A 17,182-nucleotide genomic window follows, 5' to 3' on the forward strand; every position below is an offset into this window, starting at 1 on the left:
TATATAATTCACTGCAGCGAGAAGTGCTCATAAGAAAGCCTAGGAATTTGTGTGCGAAACGCGGGTAACATGAACGAGTTTAACATGAATTGTAATCGTGCACCTTTCAAAAACCTTACAGCATTTGTGTTTTTTATTAACTACGATATTCCAAATGTTAAACCGTTTAACGGTTAATAGTTTATCGTAAAGAGGAGTAAAACTAATATGGTTTAAGAATATATTTAAGAATATGTTGCGTTCGAAGTCATTGGTAACTAACTGCTAGTAACAAAAAATATTATCTCCTGTCGTTCCTGGATCACTATTTGAACGAGTTTTAAAATATGTCGAAAGAAAGAGGTTTACTTATTTCTAACAAAACCTAAACCAACTTGATGTAATTACAACTGTATAAACTGTGTTGAATGTCTACACAAACTAATTCCAATTGACAAAAAACTTGTTCTCTATAACTTCATAATAATAATATACAGGGTGTTTGAAAAGTATGGGTACGGCTTAATATTTTAAAAACCATAGGAGATAACATCTATAACCTTTGCACAGTGTTATATGGCTATGTAAACTATTTTTTCTTGGTATTACCATGACATATCAACCATGGGGGGACGGCCCACAGAGGAAAACATGGAAATCTTAAATTGAAGCATGGGTCGAGTGATACCTCAATTGAAAGAGCTCACTTAGTAGAGTTGAATTCCGCAAACCGCATCTCAAAAGGTTTATCCAATCAGAAATGGCGGGTTGTTTTAGGTACACATTGTAAAGTACATTATGCGCTGTCATTTCCGACTGGATCGTCGTACAGTATTCTGATGCGGTTGGCGGCATTTCACTCTACTAACCAATGTGTTTGCACTGAATTTTTTTAATTAGCAAATTATGTCATAAATTTATAACACAATAAATAAAACACTATAAATACCGATGTTTTTTAGTTACGTTATGTGATATTAAGGCAATAGATTGCAGGTGGTTCATCCCCCAACTACTGTTTTTGTTTGTGAAGGTAAATCTATTTTCAGAAATGTGATGAGGACACACAGTAGCGTAGCCAGAAATATCGTTCGGGGGGGGGGGGGGGGTCCGAAACCGGGGGATCCGGGGGACGTTTTGTGTGTTATAGTAAATATCAGATTTACGTACAAAAACACGGGTCATTTAGAAAAAACTGAAAATAATTCATTTCAGACCTAATTTTTGGAGTTAGACTTTTTTATAACCGCCATTGTATCACATTTACATTGCATTATAACCCAAAAAAATTTTGTCACACCAAGAGCCACTCACCCTGTATAGGTATTAGTCGGCGTTCAATTGATACCTAAAATCACCGTCCTAACATAATTCTATGTACCGGACCCCCTGGACCCCCCCCCCTTCGCTACGCCACTGAGGACACAATGTGACAACTCCGGTGGGGGGAGAGGGAGTGGCAGCTTAACTTCAGCTCATGTTTCCTTTTGTAATGTCAAAGTAACCCAACTATATCCCAGATAGACTAATTACGAAAATTTCGTAATAGTATTGCAATTAAGAGATTATCTTATCGTGAGGGGTGTGGTATTTTTAGAAACCCTGGAGGGGTTTTTTTCCAGGAAATTATTTTTTGGATTTCGTCATCTCATGCCGGCCGTATAAATAGAGGTTCGTTTGAAAGAAAGATTCAGTTTATTCGAGGTAGTCACTGGAGTCACTTCAGAGCTCTTATACCTGTATAATTATGGATATCGTTCGTAGTGACCGGGGTGTACTCTATGTACACAACAATTTTATTTATAAAAGTAACAAATTACAAAACAATATTCGATATTTAAAATGTAATATGAATACATGTTTAAGCCGGGCATGCTTTAATGAACAAACTGCTCAAGTGACCACCACACCCCACAACCACGATCCTGATGAAGTGGCTGTAGAACTTCTGCACTTGAAAAATGAACTCAAGGCCCAGGCAGTTACTGACCACAGGGCGCCGAGAGTCATATTTGACGATGTTTGTGTAAGGTAAGTAATAATAATTATCTTAACAGTATTAATTTTGTCTTTTGCTTTATTTTTTTAGTAACTCGTTCTTTACCCTTACTTAATTAGCTATTGATATAATTAAATAAACGTTTGACTTACCATTATTATTAAGTTTATTTGTCATATACATATTTTCGTGAATTATACTGCCATGGGCACATAAAAAAATTATATCCAAGATATAGAATGTTTTGGTGCATGTTAGGTTTGAATATATACAAAAATAGGTTAGAATTTTGAAAGATTCAGAATCTTAAATTGGGTAGATCTTACTTGAGTTCAAATCCAGTTTTACTTTGTGTGTTCCATTGACACTTATTCATCATCCAATCATTCTTGTCGGTGTAGTGTAGATTTAATACTGGTAGTAGTAATTCTTGCAGATCGGAGAGTTCTGGTTGCCATCCAATATTTAAGTGTTCATCATCTAGTAAATGTCTTTTCTGTTCATGGATTCAAAAACCAAGATTCACCAATTTAATACAAATAATAAAAAGTATTACTGTATTTAATAACTCAAATGTTGATTAACTTTGATGGAAAAAGGTTCTTCTCTATCTCATATTAAGACATTTATTTTAAGATAATAAAATTCCTTTATTGTAAAGTCACTAGCTGATCTAAAAATCACTTTATAACTCCAGGTGTTGTAAACATACTTTGCATAACAATCTCCTTGATACTAAGATATAATGTATTTTGTGGTATTTGGTCTAAATAAATGATTTTATATTTTATCTGATGATTCAATTTTACATAGTTTATTTATTTCTATCTTATATGTATGATAATTTGTTTAATGTTTTCTATAATAGGTTGCTAGTTTATCTTAATTTTAAAATCTATTGATTTATAATTTTTATCGTAAGTTATCAAAATTGTACGGGAGTATGTTCTTCTTCTTTAAGGGGAGCACTTCGCCCTATCTTCGTAATGTTAACATAGGTACACTTATCTCAAGAACTACTTGAGGTATCTTCATAATTCTTTTTTTCATTTAAAGAGGGCTTCTAGGGGAACACGTGGAACCAAAAAAAAAAATTTTTTTTGGCATATACCCTAAAAGTTATATATTTTTGTTTTAACGCTTGTCAAAAACCTATATAAATATGTGTATATGTATGTATATAAATATTGAACTCAGTGAAATGTGATGTTTTTAGTGGTTCCACATATGTAAAAACAGTGCTACAAACATACAAAAAAAATTTCATATTCCTACCATTTGTAGTTTTTGAGAAAAATGTACTTTTGTATTGAAAACCGCAACTTTCGGAAAAACACAAAAAACGGAAAAAAAATACTGCTTTATTACCTTTTTCAGTACATTCCAGGTGCATAGGCTGGCTGATCTCCTTCCTGCTCCTCATATTCATCCTCCAGACTTCTTTTTAGTAAGTTTTTCTTCTGTCTAATTTTTTTCTCTATATCTTCTTGAGCTTTCTCTGCCTTCCAAATTCGCCGCGCCGGTCAAGCTTTTTTCATTGCTGTAATAAAATGCTGCCCTGGTGACACTCCTATTTCTTGAAATACTTTGCATTTGCCAATGTAGCCATCATTAAAAGCTGTAACAGCTTCATATATGCCAAATTTCAAAGTTTTAATCTCCACAAATGTTCTTTTAGGTATGTAGGTCCAAATGACATTGTTGAGGGACTCATTGGGATTTTGAGTTTTTCCCTTAGTACATTTGCCCAGTAGAGTTGGATTGGCTAGATCTTGAAAAATAGGTTTAATAAATGTCATTAGGTTTTCAGGCAAGTGAAAATGGCTGCCATGATCATAGTTTTTCATTGGATTTTACGGCTTTGCGGTACTTACACCTACATCCTGAGAAACTAGGCCTAGGACTAGTTGGAGGGTTATGTTGATTTCCTTTGAAAACGCGTTTCTTGAAAGCAGGCTTTGAACGTGGCATTATAAAATTCACTACACTTATAACAAAAAATACTCAGAACTCTCCACTAAACTCACAAAAAACCATAATCATTTACGTAATTTTCACTGTCTAAAACAGAAATGTCAGTAACCAAAACATGTATGCTACCTAGGTTATAAGCAATGGTTATAAAACAGATGTTTTGTTGGTTAGTGTCAGTTGTTGACATAACAAACTGTCACTGCCAACCAAATCATGAACATGACTGCAACGAAGTAGTACTATAACAGCACCATTCAAAGTGTGACTGCTACAGGCCCGAAACTGCCTGCAGGCCTATTTAAAAAAAAAATATTTCGGACACTTCTAGTCATCATAAAAAAAAATTTAATACCACCATTGTTATCGGGAAATTCCAAACTTTAATAAAAAAAAAAAAAAATAATTTGTAATTTTTGAGATTTTTTACGAAGTGCTCCCCTTAATGGATTCCTGTGTGTGTGTGTGTGTGTGTGTGTGTGTGTGTGTGTGTGTGTGTGTGTGTGTGTGTGTGTGTGTGTGTGTGTGTGTGTGTGTGTGTGTGTGTGTGTGTGTGTGTGTGTGTGTGTGTGTGTGTGTGTTGTGTGTGTGTGTGTGTGTGTGTGTGTGTGTGTGTGTGTGTGGTGTGTGTGTGTGTGTGTGGTGTGTGTGTGTGTGTGTGTGTGTGTGTGTGTGTGTGTGTGTGTGTGTGTGTGTGTGTGTGTGGTGTGTGTGTGTGTGTGTGTGTGTGTGTGTGTGTGTGTGTGGTGTGTGTGTGTGTGTGTGTGTGTGTGTGTGTGTGTGTGTGTGTGTGTGTGTGTGTGTGTGTGTGTGTGGTGTGTGTGTGTGTGTGTGTGTGTGTGTGTGTGTGTGTGTGTGTGTGTGTGTGTGTGTGTGTGTGTGTGTGTGTGTGTGTGTGTGTGTGTGTGTGTGTGTGTGTGTGTGTGTGTGTTGTGTGTGTGTGTGTGTGTGTGTGTGTGTGTGTGGTGTGTGTGTGTGTGTGTGTGTGTGTGTGTGTGTGTGGTGTGTGTGGTGTGTGTGTGTGTGTGTGTGTGTGTGTGTGTGTGTGTGTGTGTGTGTGTGTGTGTGTGTGTGTGTGTGTGTGTGTGTGTGTGTGTGTGTGTGTGTGTGTGTGTGTGTGTGTGTGTGTGTGTGTGTGTGTGTGTGTGTGTGTGTGTGTGTGTGTGTGTGTGTGTGTGTGTGTGTGTGTGTGTGTGGTGTGTGTGTGGTGTGTGTGTGTGTGTGTGTGTGTGTGTGTGTGTGTGTGTGTGTGTGTGTGTGTGTGTGTGTGTGTGTGTGTGTGTGTGTGTGTGTGTGTGTGTGTGTGTGTGTGTGTGTGTGTGTGTGTGTGTGTGTGTGTGTGTGTGTGTGTGTGTGTGTGTGTGTGTGTGTGTGTGTGTGTGTGTGTGTGTGTGTGTGTGTGTGTGTGTGTGTGTGTGTGTGTGTGTGTGTGTGTGTGTGTGTGTGTGTGTGTGTGTGTGTGTGTGTGTGGTGTGTGTGTGTGTGTGTGTGTGTGTGTGTGTGTGTGTGTGTGTGTGTGTGTGTGTGTGTGTGTGTGTGTGTGTGTGTGTGTGTGTGTGTGTGTGTGTGTGTGTGTGTGTGTGTGTGTGTGTGTGTGTGTGTGTGTGTGTGTGTGTGTGTGTGTGTGTGTGTGTGTGTGTGTGTGTGTGTGTGTGTGTGTGTGTGTGTGTGTGTGTGTGTGTGTGTGTGTGTGTGTGTGTGTGTGTGTGTGTGTGTGTGTGTGTGTGTGTGTGTGTGTGTGTGTGTGTGTGTGTGTGTGTGTGTGTGTGTGTGTGTGTGTGTGTGTGTGTGTGTGTGTGTGTGTGTGTGTGTGTGTGTGTGTGTGTGTGTGTGTGTGTGTGTGTGTGTGTGTGTGTGTGTGTGTGTGTGTGTGTGTGTGTGTGTGTGTGTGTGTGTGTGTGTGTGTGTGTGTGTGTGTGTGTGTGTGTGTGTGTGTGTGTGTGTGTGTGTGTGTGTGTGTGTGTGTGTGTGTGTGTGTGTGTGTGTGTGTGTGTGTGTGTGTGTGTGTGTGTGTGTGTGTGTGTGTGTGTGTGTGTGTGTGTGTGTGTGTGTGTGTGTGGTGTGTGTGTGTGTGTGTGTGTGTGTGTGTGTGTGTGTGTGTGTGTGTGTGTGTGTGTGTGTGTGTGTGTGTGTGGTGTGTGTGTGTGTGTGTGTGTGTGTGTGTGTGTGTGTGTGTGTGTGTGTGTGTGTGTGTGTGTGTGTGTGTGTGTGTGTGTGTGTGTGTGTGTGTGTGTGTGTGTGGTGTGTGTGTGTGTGTGTGTGTGTGTGTGTGTGTGTGTGTGTGTGTGTGTGTGTGTGTGTGTGTGTGTGTGTGTGTGTGTGTGGTGTGTGTGTGTGTGTGTGGTGTGTGTGTGTGTGTGTGTGTGTGTGTGTGTGTGTGTGTGTGGTGTTGTGTGTGTGTGTGTGTGTGTGTGTGTGTGTGTGTGTGTGTGTGTGTGTGTGTGTGTGTGTGTGGTGTGTGTGTTGTGTGTGTGTGTGTGTGTGTGTGTGTGTGTGTGTGTGTGTGTGTGTGTGTGTGTGTGTGTGTGTGTGTGTGTGTGTGTGTGTGTGTGTGTGTGTGTGTGTGTGTGTGTGTGTGTGTGTGTGTGTGTGTGTGTGTGTGTGTGTGTGTGTGTGTGTGTGTGTGTGTGTGTGTGTGTGTGTGTGTGTGTGTGTGTGTGTGTGTGTGTGTGTGTGTGTGGTGTGTGTGTGTGTGTGTGTGTGTGTGTGTGTGTGTGTGTGTGTGTGTGGTGTGTGTGTGTGTGTGTGTGTGTGTGTGTGTGTGTGTGTGTGGTGTGTGTGTGTGTGTGTGTGTGTGTGTGTGTGTGTGTGTGTGTGTGTGTGTGTGTGTGTGTGTGTGTGTGTGTGTGTGTGTGTGTTGTGTGGTGTGTGTGTGTGTGTGTGTGTGTGTGTGTGTGTGTGTGTGTGTGTGTGTGTGTGTGTGTGGTTGTGTGTGTGTGTGTGTGTGTGTGTGTGTGTGTGTGTGTGTGTGTGTGTGTGTGTGGTGTGTGTGTGTGTGTGTGTGTGTGTGTGTGTGTGTGTGTGTGTGTGTGTGTGTGTGTGTGTGTGTGTGTGTGTGTGTGTGTGTGTGTGTGTGTGTGTGTGTGTGTGTGTGTGTGTGTGTGTGTGTGTGTGTGTGTGTGTGTGTGTGTGTGTGTGTGTGTGTGTGTGTGTGTGTTGTGTGTGTGTGTGTGTGTGTGTGTGTGCGTGCATATGTGGTATAAACTCCTTTAGTTAATCTTTTATAAATAAACATAAAATAATATGAACTATTCACTTTTCAAAACAAAACTGTAATAATAGTACACGGAAATTAATTAAATATGCCTAAATTCGAAAATGAGCAAGCTAATTTTAAATGTAACTCCCATTATTTCTTAGCTCTACTGGTTAGTTGGTCGTTAAGTTTCAAACTCGGGTATCTAAGATTTTTATCCTAGTGTATTTAAATGCATAAGGCTTTGCATAATTCAAGATTATAGATGTACACAACCTTATTTTACATACAGTTTTTTTTTTTAAACAAACAGTCTATTATACTATGATGATTTCCATAGGTTTCCCAGAGCAGCTTTAAGGATCGGGTATCCCGGGGTACGCTCAACAATATACAAATATCGTCAACGGGGAAACCCGCCAATACCTCGATCCTTACAAGAATTTTCCACCATACTCCTTGGAGACCAGTGGAGACATCTTTCTATGACCATCGAGGGTGGCGACGAACCACTGTTCCGAGGTGTCGTTGGCGGAGAGGCTGAAGGGTGGACAGCAGCCATATACGTTTCACCGCGACTACGGACTGCGCTGGTCAACACGCAACGGCTCCACATTGATGGAACATTCAAAGTATTACCCGAACAGCTGCATGCTTATCAGCTGGTGACAATCCATGGCGAGTTCTTGAATCATGTATGTATACAGAAATTAACTTGTAAAATAATATATGATAAAAAAAATCATCGTCCTAACTCAATTGAAAACATCACGTTAACCCCAATCACTGAAGTCCAAATTAGTTGAATTTCAATTCAGTAGAGTTTTTCAAGTGTATTTTTCGACCGAAAGTGATTTTTTAAATTTTTTTCAATAATTATATACACGTCTACAGTTTAATGACACTAAAATCAACGTCGTAACTTAATTCTAAGCAGTCATTTTACGTCCCCAAGACGAATTTGAACGAAGTGGTCGCTAATTTAAACTGTTCGCCGTGTTCCGGTCAGGTTACTTTGCGACATCACGTGACCGCGCCCTATAGAAATACCGTGATTACACTACACTATCCGAAAGGCCGAGCCCAAAAGTATAGTTTGATACTTTACGATTTAAACGAAAAGGACAACTCTATTTTTAACAACGACCACTTTAATAAATTAATTTAATGTTTGTAGATAAGAGTAGTGATAACTCTTCTTTTTTCTCTTGCTCAATGCTTTATTTTTTAATGTCTTAAAATTTCGGAGGTGGTCCGGACCCCTGGACCCCCCCCCCCTTCGCTACGCCACTGGGTTCAGGGAGATCGAGGAGAGAGATATAAACAGATGGGGCAGAACACTAATTGGCGGTACTTGGGGTGGAGTGGAATGTGCCAGCTGGCTGCGTTTCACTGAAAACAGGATACGACGATGCGCATGCGATCTATAGCGGTCAGAGTTTGCTATACTGTTGCAAGCTCAACCTTATTGCCTCCTTCCCTCTCTTCCTGTCTTATCACTTATCACTCAGCGCTACTTCCAGGTGTAGAACCCGCCGAGTCTTCTTACCTACAAAGTATTAGCAGTAACCGGAGGTCGTATTTTAATTATGTACACGTGGATAGGAGGAATTAATCGATCCCGTCCTATATAGCATGACTATGAATTTATAATAACCTAATTTGTTTAAAGCAATAATCGCCTAATACATTTTAATTCCAAATTTAATAGTTTGTTATATAGTTTATAGTTGCAATTTACCCGTTGTTTATCTTAACACTCTTCAGGTATATAAACATGTAAATGTGTTACCTTAATCTTGAGGCGTAATCTTTAGAAAACATTATTTCTGAAATAAAAAGATGTAGTGCATTAAATTAGTCTATATTACATGGTTTTAAACTAATCTATATTATATACGTAATTTGTGGCTGAAAAGTTATTTCGGACTAAACGATATGGCACCTACAAAAGACACAAACAATGTAAAAATTGGACTTCTTAAGGGCAATCAATGTGATTTCTTTACGCATTTTGTACTAAAGCAGCATTAACTAGATATTATCATCGATTAAAGAGATCATGTAGAAAAATTATCAATTGTAATTAAAACTCTTAATAACCCAAGAAGTTACTAAAACTCAGCGACGTAACTAGGTTATTCAGCACCCGGGGCAAACACCTATTTTGGCGCCCCTACCCCCCACCAATTGAACTGAAACTAATTCCTTATAACTCCTCTTAAAAAGTGTGGTGTGTCCATCGGTACCGGGTACGCTACAATTAATACTATCTTGAATCTTGATCTTAAAATACTCAACCTCAAGTTCAAAGTATATAGGCCTAAAATATATTTGGTAAATAATAGAATACGTATTTTCAAAAACAAATAGTTTATTTCAAAACAAACACCATTTATACTAAAACACTTATGATAGTAAATTATGTAAAATATTGATTTAAACATTTAATTGTTCTTAGAATTTAACTTTTCGGGCTTTTCTTGCAGCAAATGTACTGACAATCTCACTGAAGCATAGTTTTGAGGCTACCTGGTGCTCAATGGAAATAATCCCTAGGTTTGTCAGCCTCTGTTGCCCTGTCAAATTCCGTAAATAATTTTTTATTATTTTAAGTTTACTAAAACTTCTTTCATTCGAAGCCACTGAAACCGGAATTGTCAAGAAGATCCGTAAGGCAGTCATTATGTTTGGATATACATCCTCCATTTTTGTTCACACACAAAAATTTCAGAAGATCAATCGAATTGGCTGTTTGGATATTTGGTACTAAATCCAAACCATGGTATTTGAAACTTTCCACTTCAGTTGCCAATTCGTCTTTGTCCAAGTCTTCTTTATATTTGGAGGCTAATTCAATTGCTTTAGCCTTTAGGTCATCCCCACTCATTGTTCCAAAGCTAGCTCCGTTGAGAAAAACCAAACAAATGATTTATGTTTTGAATAGAGTTGAATCTTTCTCTGAGTTCACAAAGAATGCGATCGACGATTTCTAATAGCTGCTGTTGAAATTTCTTCTCTTCTGAGAATTCAGGTGCTTCATCTTCGGCATTCTCATCAAACATGCGCTTTTTTCTTCTCTTTCGAACTACTTTGAAATGAGGATCAAGGCCAAGATTTGTTGCCATTTCTTTGGCTTCTTTCATTGCAGCGTTTGAATAGTTTGCCCTTTCCGAGTCTAGTTCAGAGATCAATCGACTGATGTGTTTGGCCGATCTATGTATGGTGATATTCTCCACTTGTAGGAGCTTGTTCACAATGTCAATGCGGGTCAATTGCTTGTACCAAAAAACAGGAGAGAACTATAAACTCAAACTGCTTGACATTTTTCAAAAGATTAGCTGCTTCAGTTTTTGTTTCATCTGAGGTAGTTAGGCTGGTTCTGAGGTCATTTAAAGCATTTATAATTTTACCTAGATGCTTGTATATAAACTTGTACAGCTTCCCTCTTAGTCGACCATCTGGTGTTACTTTGTAGTTTTAGAGATAGAGGGACATGTTTTAATAAAACCTCCCATCTATTGGTCGAGGAAGCAAAAAAAATTGTACAAGCAGTTAAGAGTTCCAAAGTATGACTGTACCTCCCCTGACATACTAGCAGCATTTGCACCTACTAAATTTAAGGAATGAGCCGCGCAAGGCACAAAATAAGCCAGGTTGTTTTCGGCAAGAATCCTAGATTGGACGCCCTTTGTATTTGCCAGCCATATTCGAACCATTGTCATAGCACTGGCCCGGCAGTTCTTCAAATCTAAGCCATCTTTTTTGATTTTCCTCTGAAATTTCTTGCGAAAGACCCAATCCAGTTTTTTTCACCAACTTTTACAAAATCAATAAAACTCTCCACTACCTCCGGACCCTGTTCGGTGATTTTCACATAACGAAGGACTTGAGACATTTGCTCCAAATGACTTACGTCGGGGAGTACAGTCAAACATAATTGAAAAGTATTTTGAAGCCTTGATGTCACAAAATATGTTTTCTCTGACTTTTCCTGCAATAATGTCTAAAAATTCATTCTGGATGAGCGGCCGAAAAGTAACTGACTTGGCCTTTTTTATGGCGAAGAATGTGCTCTTTCAGAGGTGCATGGTAATGAGATACTAGTTCAATAGTGTTCAAAAAACCTACCGCATCTAGGGTCACTGAAATCCAGGTTTTCATTGGAGCCTCGTAATGGGCTGCCATCTTTTGCTAGGTGTAAGATTACATCAATGATAGCATACAAAACACCCTTCCAGTGTGCCTCTTCAAGTGCAATCATGTCTTGTAGTTCTTTGTCAATGCCAGAACGTTTACTTAAACTAGATTCTAAATTTTTCCAAGCACAAAAGCACTGTTTGTGATTTAAGGAGTTCTCATGCTCAGGAATCCGTTCACTCAATTTCTTCCACTGAGTGAACCCTTCATCTTTGGCTAAAGCAGAAATCTTATGTGGATGTTGATGTTCAGTGTGCGAAAAAAGTTTGCATGGGATACAATACAAGGAATTGTTTGATTTGCTATAGACTAGCCATGTTCGATGTACTTTTAAGCCATTAGGCATAATTTTTGTAAACCACTCTTTTCGTCAACTGTCTCCCATCTCTTAAAGTATTGTTAAGATCAGGTTCTATTTTCCCTTCATTCAATAATCTCGATACGAGAAAACATCTGTCTGCATCCGAAATGGTATTAGGCCACTTCCCCGGATCTTTTAGATCAATAGATTTAGTAGACTCACCATGGGTTGGATCAGTTGTCAAACTCGTAGACGTACCATTATTATACTTTTGCTCCGGTTGAAACATCTCGATCTCTTCACCCTCGACGTCATCCTGGTGTGACCGTGGTACAACTGGAAGTTCTTCCAGCTGAAGATTTTCCGTACCAAGATTAGCATTAGTTGAAAACACGTCTTGGACTGCATCAGCTGATGACCCTCCATCTTCAAAAGTCGTACTTTGTACTACAGCTGATTTCATCTGAAAAAATAAAAAATTCGAGTTACCTTCATTCGATAAAATAATATTATTGGTATATTTGTCAATTTGTGGTAGAACTTAGCTGTTTAAATTGTGCCGTATTTTATCTAAAAGCATAGTTTAACGCTAAATTAAACAATACTGCCGACAAAGCATCTCCTACTATACTATTTTTTTTAAATAAATTATGACGTTCTTAGTTCTTGGTTAAAGCGAAATGTCGTCTTCAAGTGTGACGATGACTAGATTTGCTGCTTGTTAGCGTTTCTAAGAAATAGCTTAAGAAGAAGAAAGCTTAAACCCTGTGTTCAATTATATATTTTTTAAACACAGATTCATATCAATAGTACGCTGCTACAGTTACAGAAAAGTTAATTATGATATATTTTTAAGGTTTCAATAAGTTAATCATTAATCTGTATTAGTTAATAAATACAAAGTAACAAAGTACTGTATATCTATCTTACCTACCTTTACTGTTTGTTTCATTTAGCCATGATGATAGAAGAGACGAGGATTGATGTGCTTCTTTTTTTTCTCTCTTTAGCTCTTTTGCGATTTTCCGCACCAGACAGTTTTTTCGACATGACTAATATTCACAAACACGAAAATAATATTGCTAGTAACACTCAAAGAAACAGCTCCGCAACCACTTTACGTTGAACCGAACCACTGATGATGTATATAATGAAGTAGAAGTATGAACTATTGTCAACAATAGTAGTGCACAACTGCACAACATACGCAGTTAGTCTGTTAGACAAGGTCAGGCCAGCGAGCATCGATGTGTTGTGTTTGTGGCAATGTGGCATGTGTGGTGCGGTGAGAGGGATGGGGGAGCTGCGGGTGGGAGCCGGGAGGGGAAGGAAGTGTCTGACGCCGCGCCGTCCTAGTGAGTCATTCCACAGATAACACAGTGTGCCCATACTCGTTCTGTACAAGTTCATGCAGACCGTAAACATGATTCGTAAATAGTCAGATAGCATTCATCATTTCACTTTGCATTTTCTTAGACTTAAATCAAATAAAAATAATAAATATAATGATTTTCTTTTGCAACACACCTCGCATTAAAAAATATTTTCAACAATTTTTATTAGAAAAAATCTGTGGCCGTGTTGGCACCCCCCCAACAACTTGCGCCCGGGGCACATGCCCCGCGTGCCCCCCCCTAGTTACGTCGCTGCTAAAACTAACAAACTATTCTTCGTGTTTCAGCTGTTTCCGGTAGCTTTTGTGCTAATGACGAGGAAAACACAGGACTCCTACCAAGGTGTTTTCGTATTTTTAAAACAATTGATTCCTGATTGGAATCCGCAGGTCATTTTGACTGACTTTGAGTTGGCTATGAGCAATGCTGCTCAGTTAGTATGGCCTAATGCTCGAGTAGTCGGATGCTTCTTTCATTTTGCACAGGTATATATAATAACTTAATATATAAGTTTAACTCTAATTATATTGTTTTATTATAACCATTCCTCGAGATAGTACCCAAATTGAAGCTCAGAGCAGAGAGCGCTCTGTGTATGCGTACCATTCCTTTTTTCTAAGAACATAGAGACTAAATGACTAAATTCCTTTTGTCCAACAGGGTTAACTGGACCTTTTCTTCGCAATGCGCTTTTTTTGCTGTGCCTCTTTTATCGTAACACCTTATTTTGTACAGTAAATGTTTAATATACTGTATAAAGGAAAAATGTGGACATTTATTATCTGGTGACATACAATTAGTTATATTATACAAGAAAATTTACGTTTTTAGGCAATCTATCGCATGCACAGGCAGCTTCGCCTCCAACACATAGTTGACACCAACGTACAGGCTGCTAAGACTCTTCAGATGCTGATGTCATTAGCTTTGCTGCCTGCTGAAAGAATTGCACTTGGCCTCAGGGTCATAACCCACTACGCAGTGCTGCACGGTCTGGCAGCCAGATTCAGAATACTGCTTCGGTAAGTTTATCAGGATGTTTGGTATTAAAAGCTAGGCCTTGGTGTTTCTCGTGTGCTCAAAATCAGTTTATTGTTAGATTTCCTATATAATTACTCTGCTTCCAGCAATTTTCAAAATCTTTCCTTAGAAATTAGCACAACTTAAGCCTTTTCGAGTAATTTTTATGCATTTTGGTACAGGTATTTTATGTTTTGTATTGTACATTTTTATTTCTCCAAGATATAGTCACAACAATATCGGTATGACAAATAATTGTTTTTGATTGTAACAAACTATGTCACGGTAGAATTTATTTTTTTATAGTTTATAGAGTATTTTATGTATATTGCAGCTATATGGAAAATTTCTGGATGCGGATGGTCGGTGCAAATCGATTTAGCGTGTTTGGCGAGCCGCACCGGACCAACAACGCTCTGGAGGCATTCCACAGCAGCTTATTAAGGACAATGGGGCCACATCCTGGAGTGTGGAAGTTCCACGGTAAACAGTCTTTTGCCATTTCATTAGACGTCCTGCGGACATATATAGATATACAGACAGATAGTAAATATTTATATCCCACCAGCAGACAAAAGAGAAGCTGTGCTAGCCTACTTGGTGATAGGTTTCAATGACGCTCAGCCAAATTCCATTATACAAATAATATCATAGATCTTATTCTTGTTTATGTAAAAAATAAAGTTTCATCCAAAATTTAAAGCTTACGCTCAGCAAATGACAATAAAAGTGCGATACTCTTTTAATTTCAATCTTGCAACTAAAATAACTTTATGTTAATATTAAACAAACCGGGTTTTATGCTTTGAATTTTTATTTGCACTTTAAGCATTACTTCGGCATTTGAACATTTATCTTGTCTTTCCAATTTATGTCTAAATAGACAATGTAGTATTGTAATTATAACTAATAAAACCAGAAGTCTACTTCTTTTTATTGTTATAGTAGTTAATATGGTCTTCCGTCTTCCGTTGCGGTCTTTATGCCTTCTCTAAGACATATTTTATACAAGTGTCAATAAACTGAGGTTGTTTATCTCGTTTCACAGATAACCTCAGGAAAATTGAAAATGCCCAGTGGCAGGACTACAATCGAATGGCGAATGGCGTACAGCATGTTCGCCAAAGAAGGCGTGCCTACGTGCGCCAAGACGCTGCAATACACCAGGCGTCAACCATGTTGATCCAGGGGAGATACAATGAGGCGCAGTTCCTAAACCGCGTGTCGCACTTTACCTTGTCGTTAGCCGACACAATGAGAGCTGAGCGAGTGCGGCTAGCGGCAATCCCTGGCAATGATGGGCGCCGTGTAGCAGCAGCAGAACCAGTGATGCCACCACCACTTCTGCAAGCTGAGCAAAATCGTCGTCCTGCCCCTGAGGTTTGTAAACTTACTGTTTTCGTTGTAGTTAATTTTTGACACCTAAGGAGGTCATAATTATTACAGCAATTTCATATTTCAAATTGGCTTTAAAGGTTTGTGTATATTATATTTCAAGAAAACTAATGAAACTAGAACCCCTTTCTTTCCTTGGCATACTTTTGCATGTTTTAAAAGTCATTCATACTCATTCCATTGTATGTTACAGATACAGCCACGAGCTGACCTCCCCGCTGGAGATAGGGAACTTCCTCCTCCTGCAGCAGTAGTGGTCCCACCGCCTCCTCCTCCTGCAGCAGTAGTGGCCCCACCGCCTCCGCCTCCTGCAGCAGTAGTGGTCCCACCGCCTCCTCCTCCTGCAGCAGTAGTGGCCCCACCGCCTCCGCCTCCTGCAGCAGTAGTGGCCCAACCGCCTCCGCCTCCTGCAGCAGTAGTGGCCCTGCCGCCTCCGCCTCCTGCAGCAGTAGTGGCCCAACCGCCTCCGCCTCCTGCAGCAGTAGTGGCCCTGCCGCCTCCGCCTCCAGCAGCAGTAGTGGCCCCACCGCCCCCTCCTCCTGCAGCAGTAGTGGCCCCACCGCCTCCCCCTCCTGCAGCAGTAGTGGCCCTGCCGCCTCCGCCTCCTGCAGCAGTAGTGGCTCAACCGCCTCTGCCTCCTGCAGCAGTAGTGGCCCTGCCGCCTCCGCCTCCTGCAGCAGTAGTGGCTCAACCGCCTCCGCCTCCTGCAGCAGTAGTGGCTCAACCGCCTCCGCCTCCTGCAGCAGTAGTGGCCCAACCGCCTCCGCCTCCTGCAGCAGTAGTGGCCCTGCCGCCTCCGCCTCCAGCAGCAGTAGTGGCCCCACCGCCCCCTCCTCCTGCAGCAGTAGTGGCCCCACCGCCTCCCCCTCCTGCAGCAGTAGTGGCCCCACCGCCTCCGCCTCCTGCAGCAGTAGTGGCTCAACCGCCTCCGCCTCCTGCAGCAGTAGTCGTCCAACCGCCTCTGCCTCCTGAAGTGCAAGCAGCTGGCCCTGCTGTTGCGCCACCCGCTCAGGCAGCACCTGGAAGGTACTGCGTAGTTTGTCTGATGGAGCGTGCTTCACACGTGGTCATTCCTTGTGGTCATGTGTGTTTGTGCGCTGAATGCACTGACAGGCTACCTGCCTTCCAGGTCATCCCTCATTGCCCTTTATGCAGGCACAACAGCACTGGGATTTATAGAACATTTTGGTAGCGTTATTTATTAATAATTTTTAGTAAGGTTTATATTTTTAATTTATAGTGACTGTTCCAATTTTGTTGTTTTATTTAGATTTTATGTTTCATTTTACTCTACATTAAGATATTGTACAATCTTTTTGTTATTTTGGGTACTTACTTAAAAAACATTGTGTCAATAATTGTTAATATTTTATATATAACTTTACTTATGTATATATTCTTATTTCTTATAGATTCTAATTTCAAATGTTTTTATAGCCTACGTCTTGATTGTTGTGTTCCAATTTTGTTGTATTATTTAGATTTTATGTTTCATTTTACTCTACTTTAAGATATTGTATAATTATTTTGTTATTTTGGGTTCCTGTTTAAAAACATTTTAAATCAATAATTGTTAATATTTTATATATTACATTATTTATGTATAGATTCTTATTTCAAATGTATTTATAGCCTATGTCTTGATTGTTGTGTCCTACACTTATATATAAATAAATACATACTTATATAAGTTAATATGTATATACAATATTAATATGTATATTTTA

General features: G+C 39.7%; 2 protein-coding genes across 2 annotated transcripts in view; one reads left to right on the top strand and one right to left on the bottom strand.

Annotated features, from left to right (window-relative positions):
- Positions 1-17,182, bottom strand: part of LOC124354861 (NSFL1 cofactor p47) — a 73,748-nt gene that overhangs the window by 33,306 nt on the left and 23,260 nt on the right. The window lies entirely within an intron of this gene.
- Positions 1,319-15,608, top strand: LOC124354860. The gene is made up of 6 exons (XM_046805618.1): positions 1,319-2,010; positions 7,486-7,840; positions 13,328-13,525; positions 13,872-14,062; positions 14,395-14,543; positions 15,109-15,608. Exons 1-6 carry the CDS (start codon positions 1,727-1,729, stop codon positions 15,477-15,479), a joined length of 1,548 nt encoding a protein of 515 aa, XP_046661574.1. The 5' UTR covers positions 1,319-1,726; the 3' UTR covers positions 15,480-15,608.

Source organism: Homalodisca vitripennis, chromosome 2 (assembly GCF_021130785.1).
Source record: "Homalodisca vitripennis isolate AUS2020 chromosome 2, UT_GWSS_2.1, whole genome shotgun sequence".
In the NCBI taxonomy this organism is placed as follows: domain Eukaryota; kingdom Metazoa; phylum Arthropoda; class Insecta; order Hemiptera; family Cicadellidae; genus Homalodisca; species Homalodisca vitripennis.

Coding starts and splice junctions, on each gene's coding strand:
- LOC124354860 (XM_046805618.1), top strand. CDS start 1,727: ATGGATATCGTTCGTAGTGACCGGGGTGTACTCTATGTACACAACAAT. Junction 2,011..7,485: donor TTTGACGATGTTTGTGTAAG/GTAAGTAATAAT, acceptor TGATTTCCATAG/GTTTCCCAGAGCAGCTTTAA. Junction 14,544..15,108: donor TGGAGTGTGGAAGTTCCACG/GTAAACAGTCTT, acceptor CTCGTTTCACAG/ATAACCTCAGGAAAATTGAA.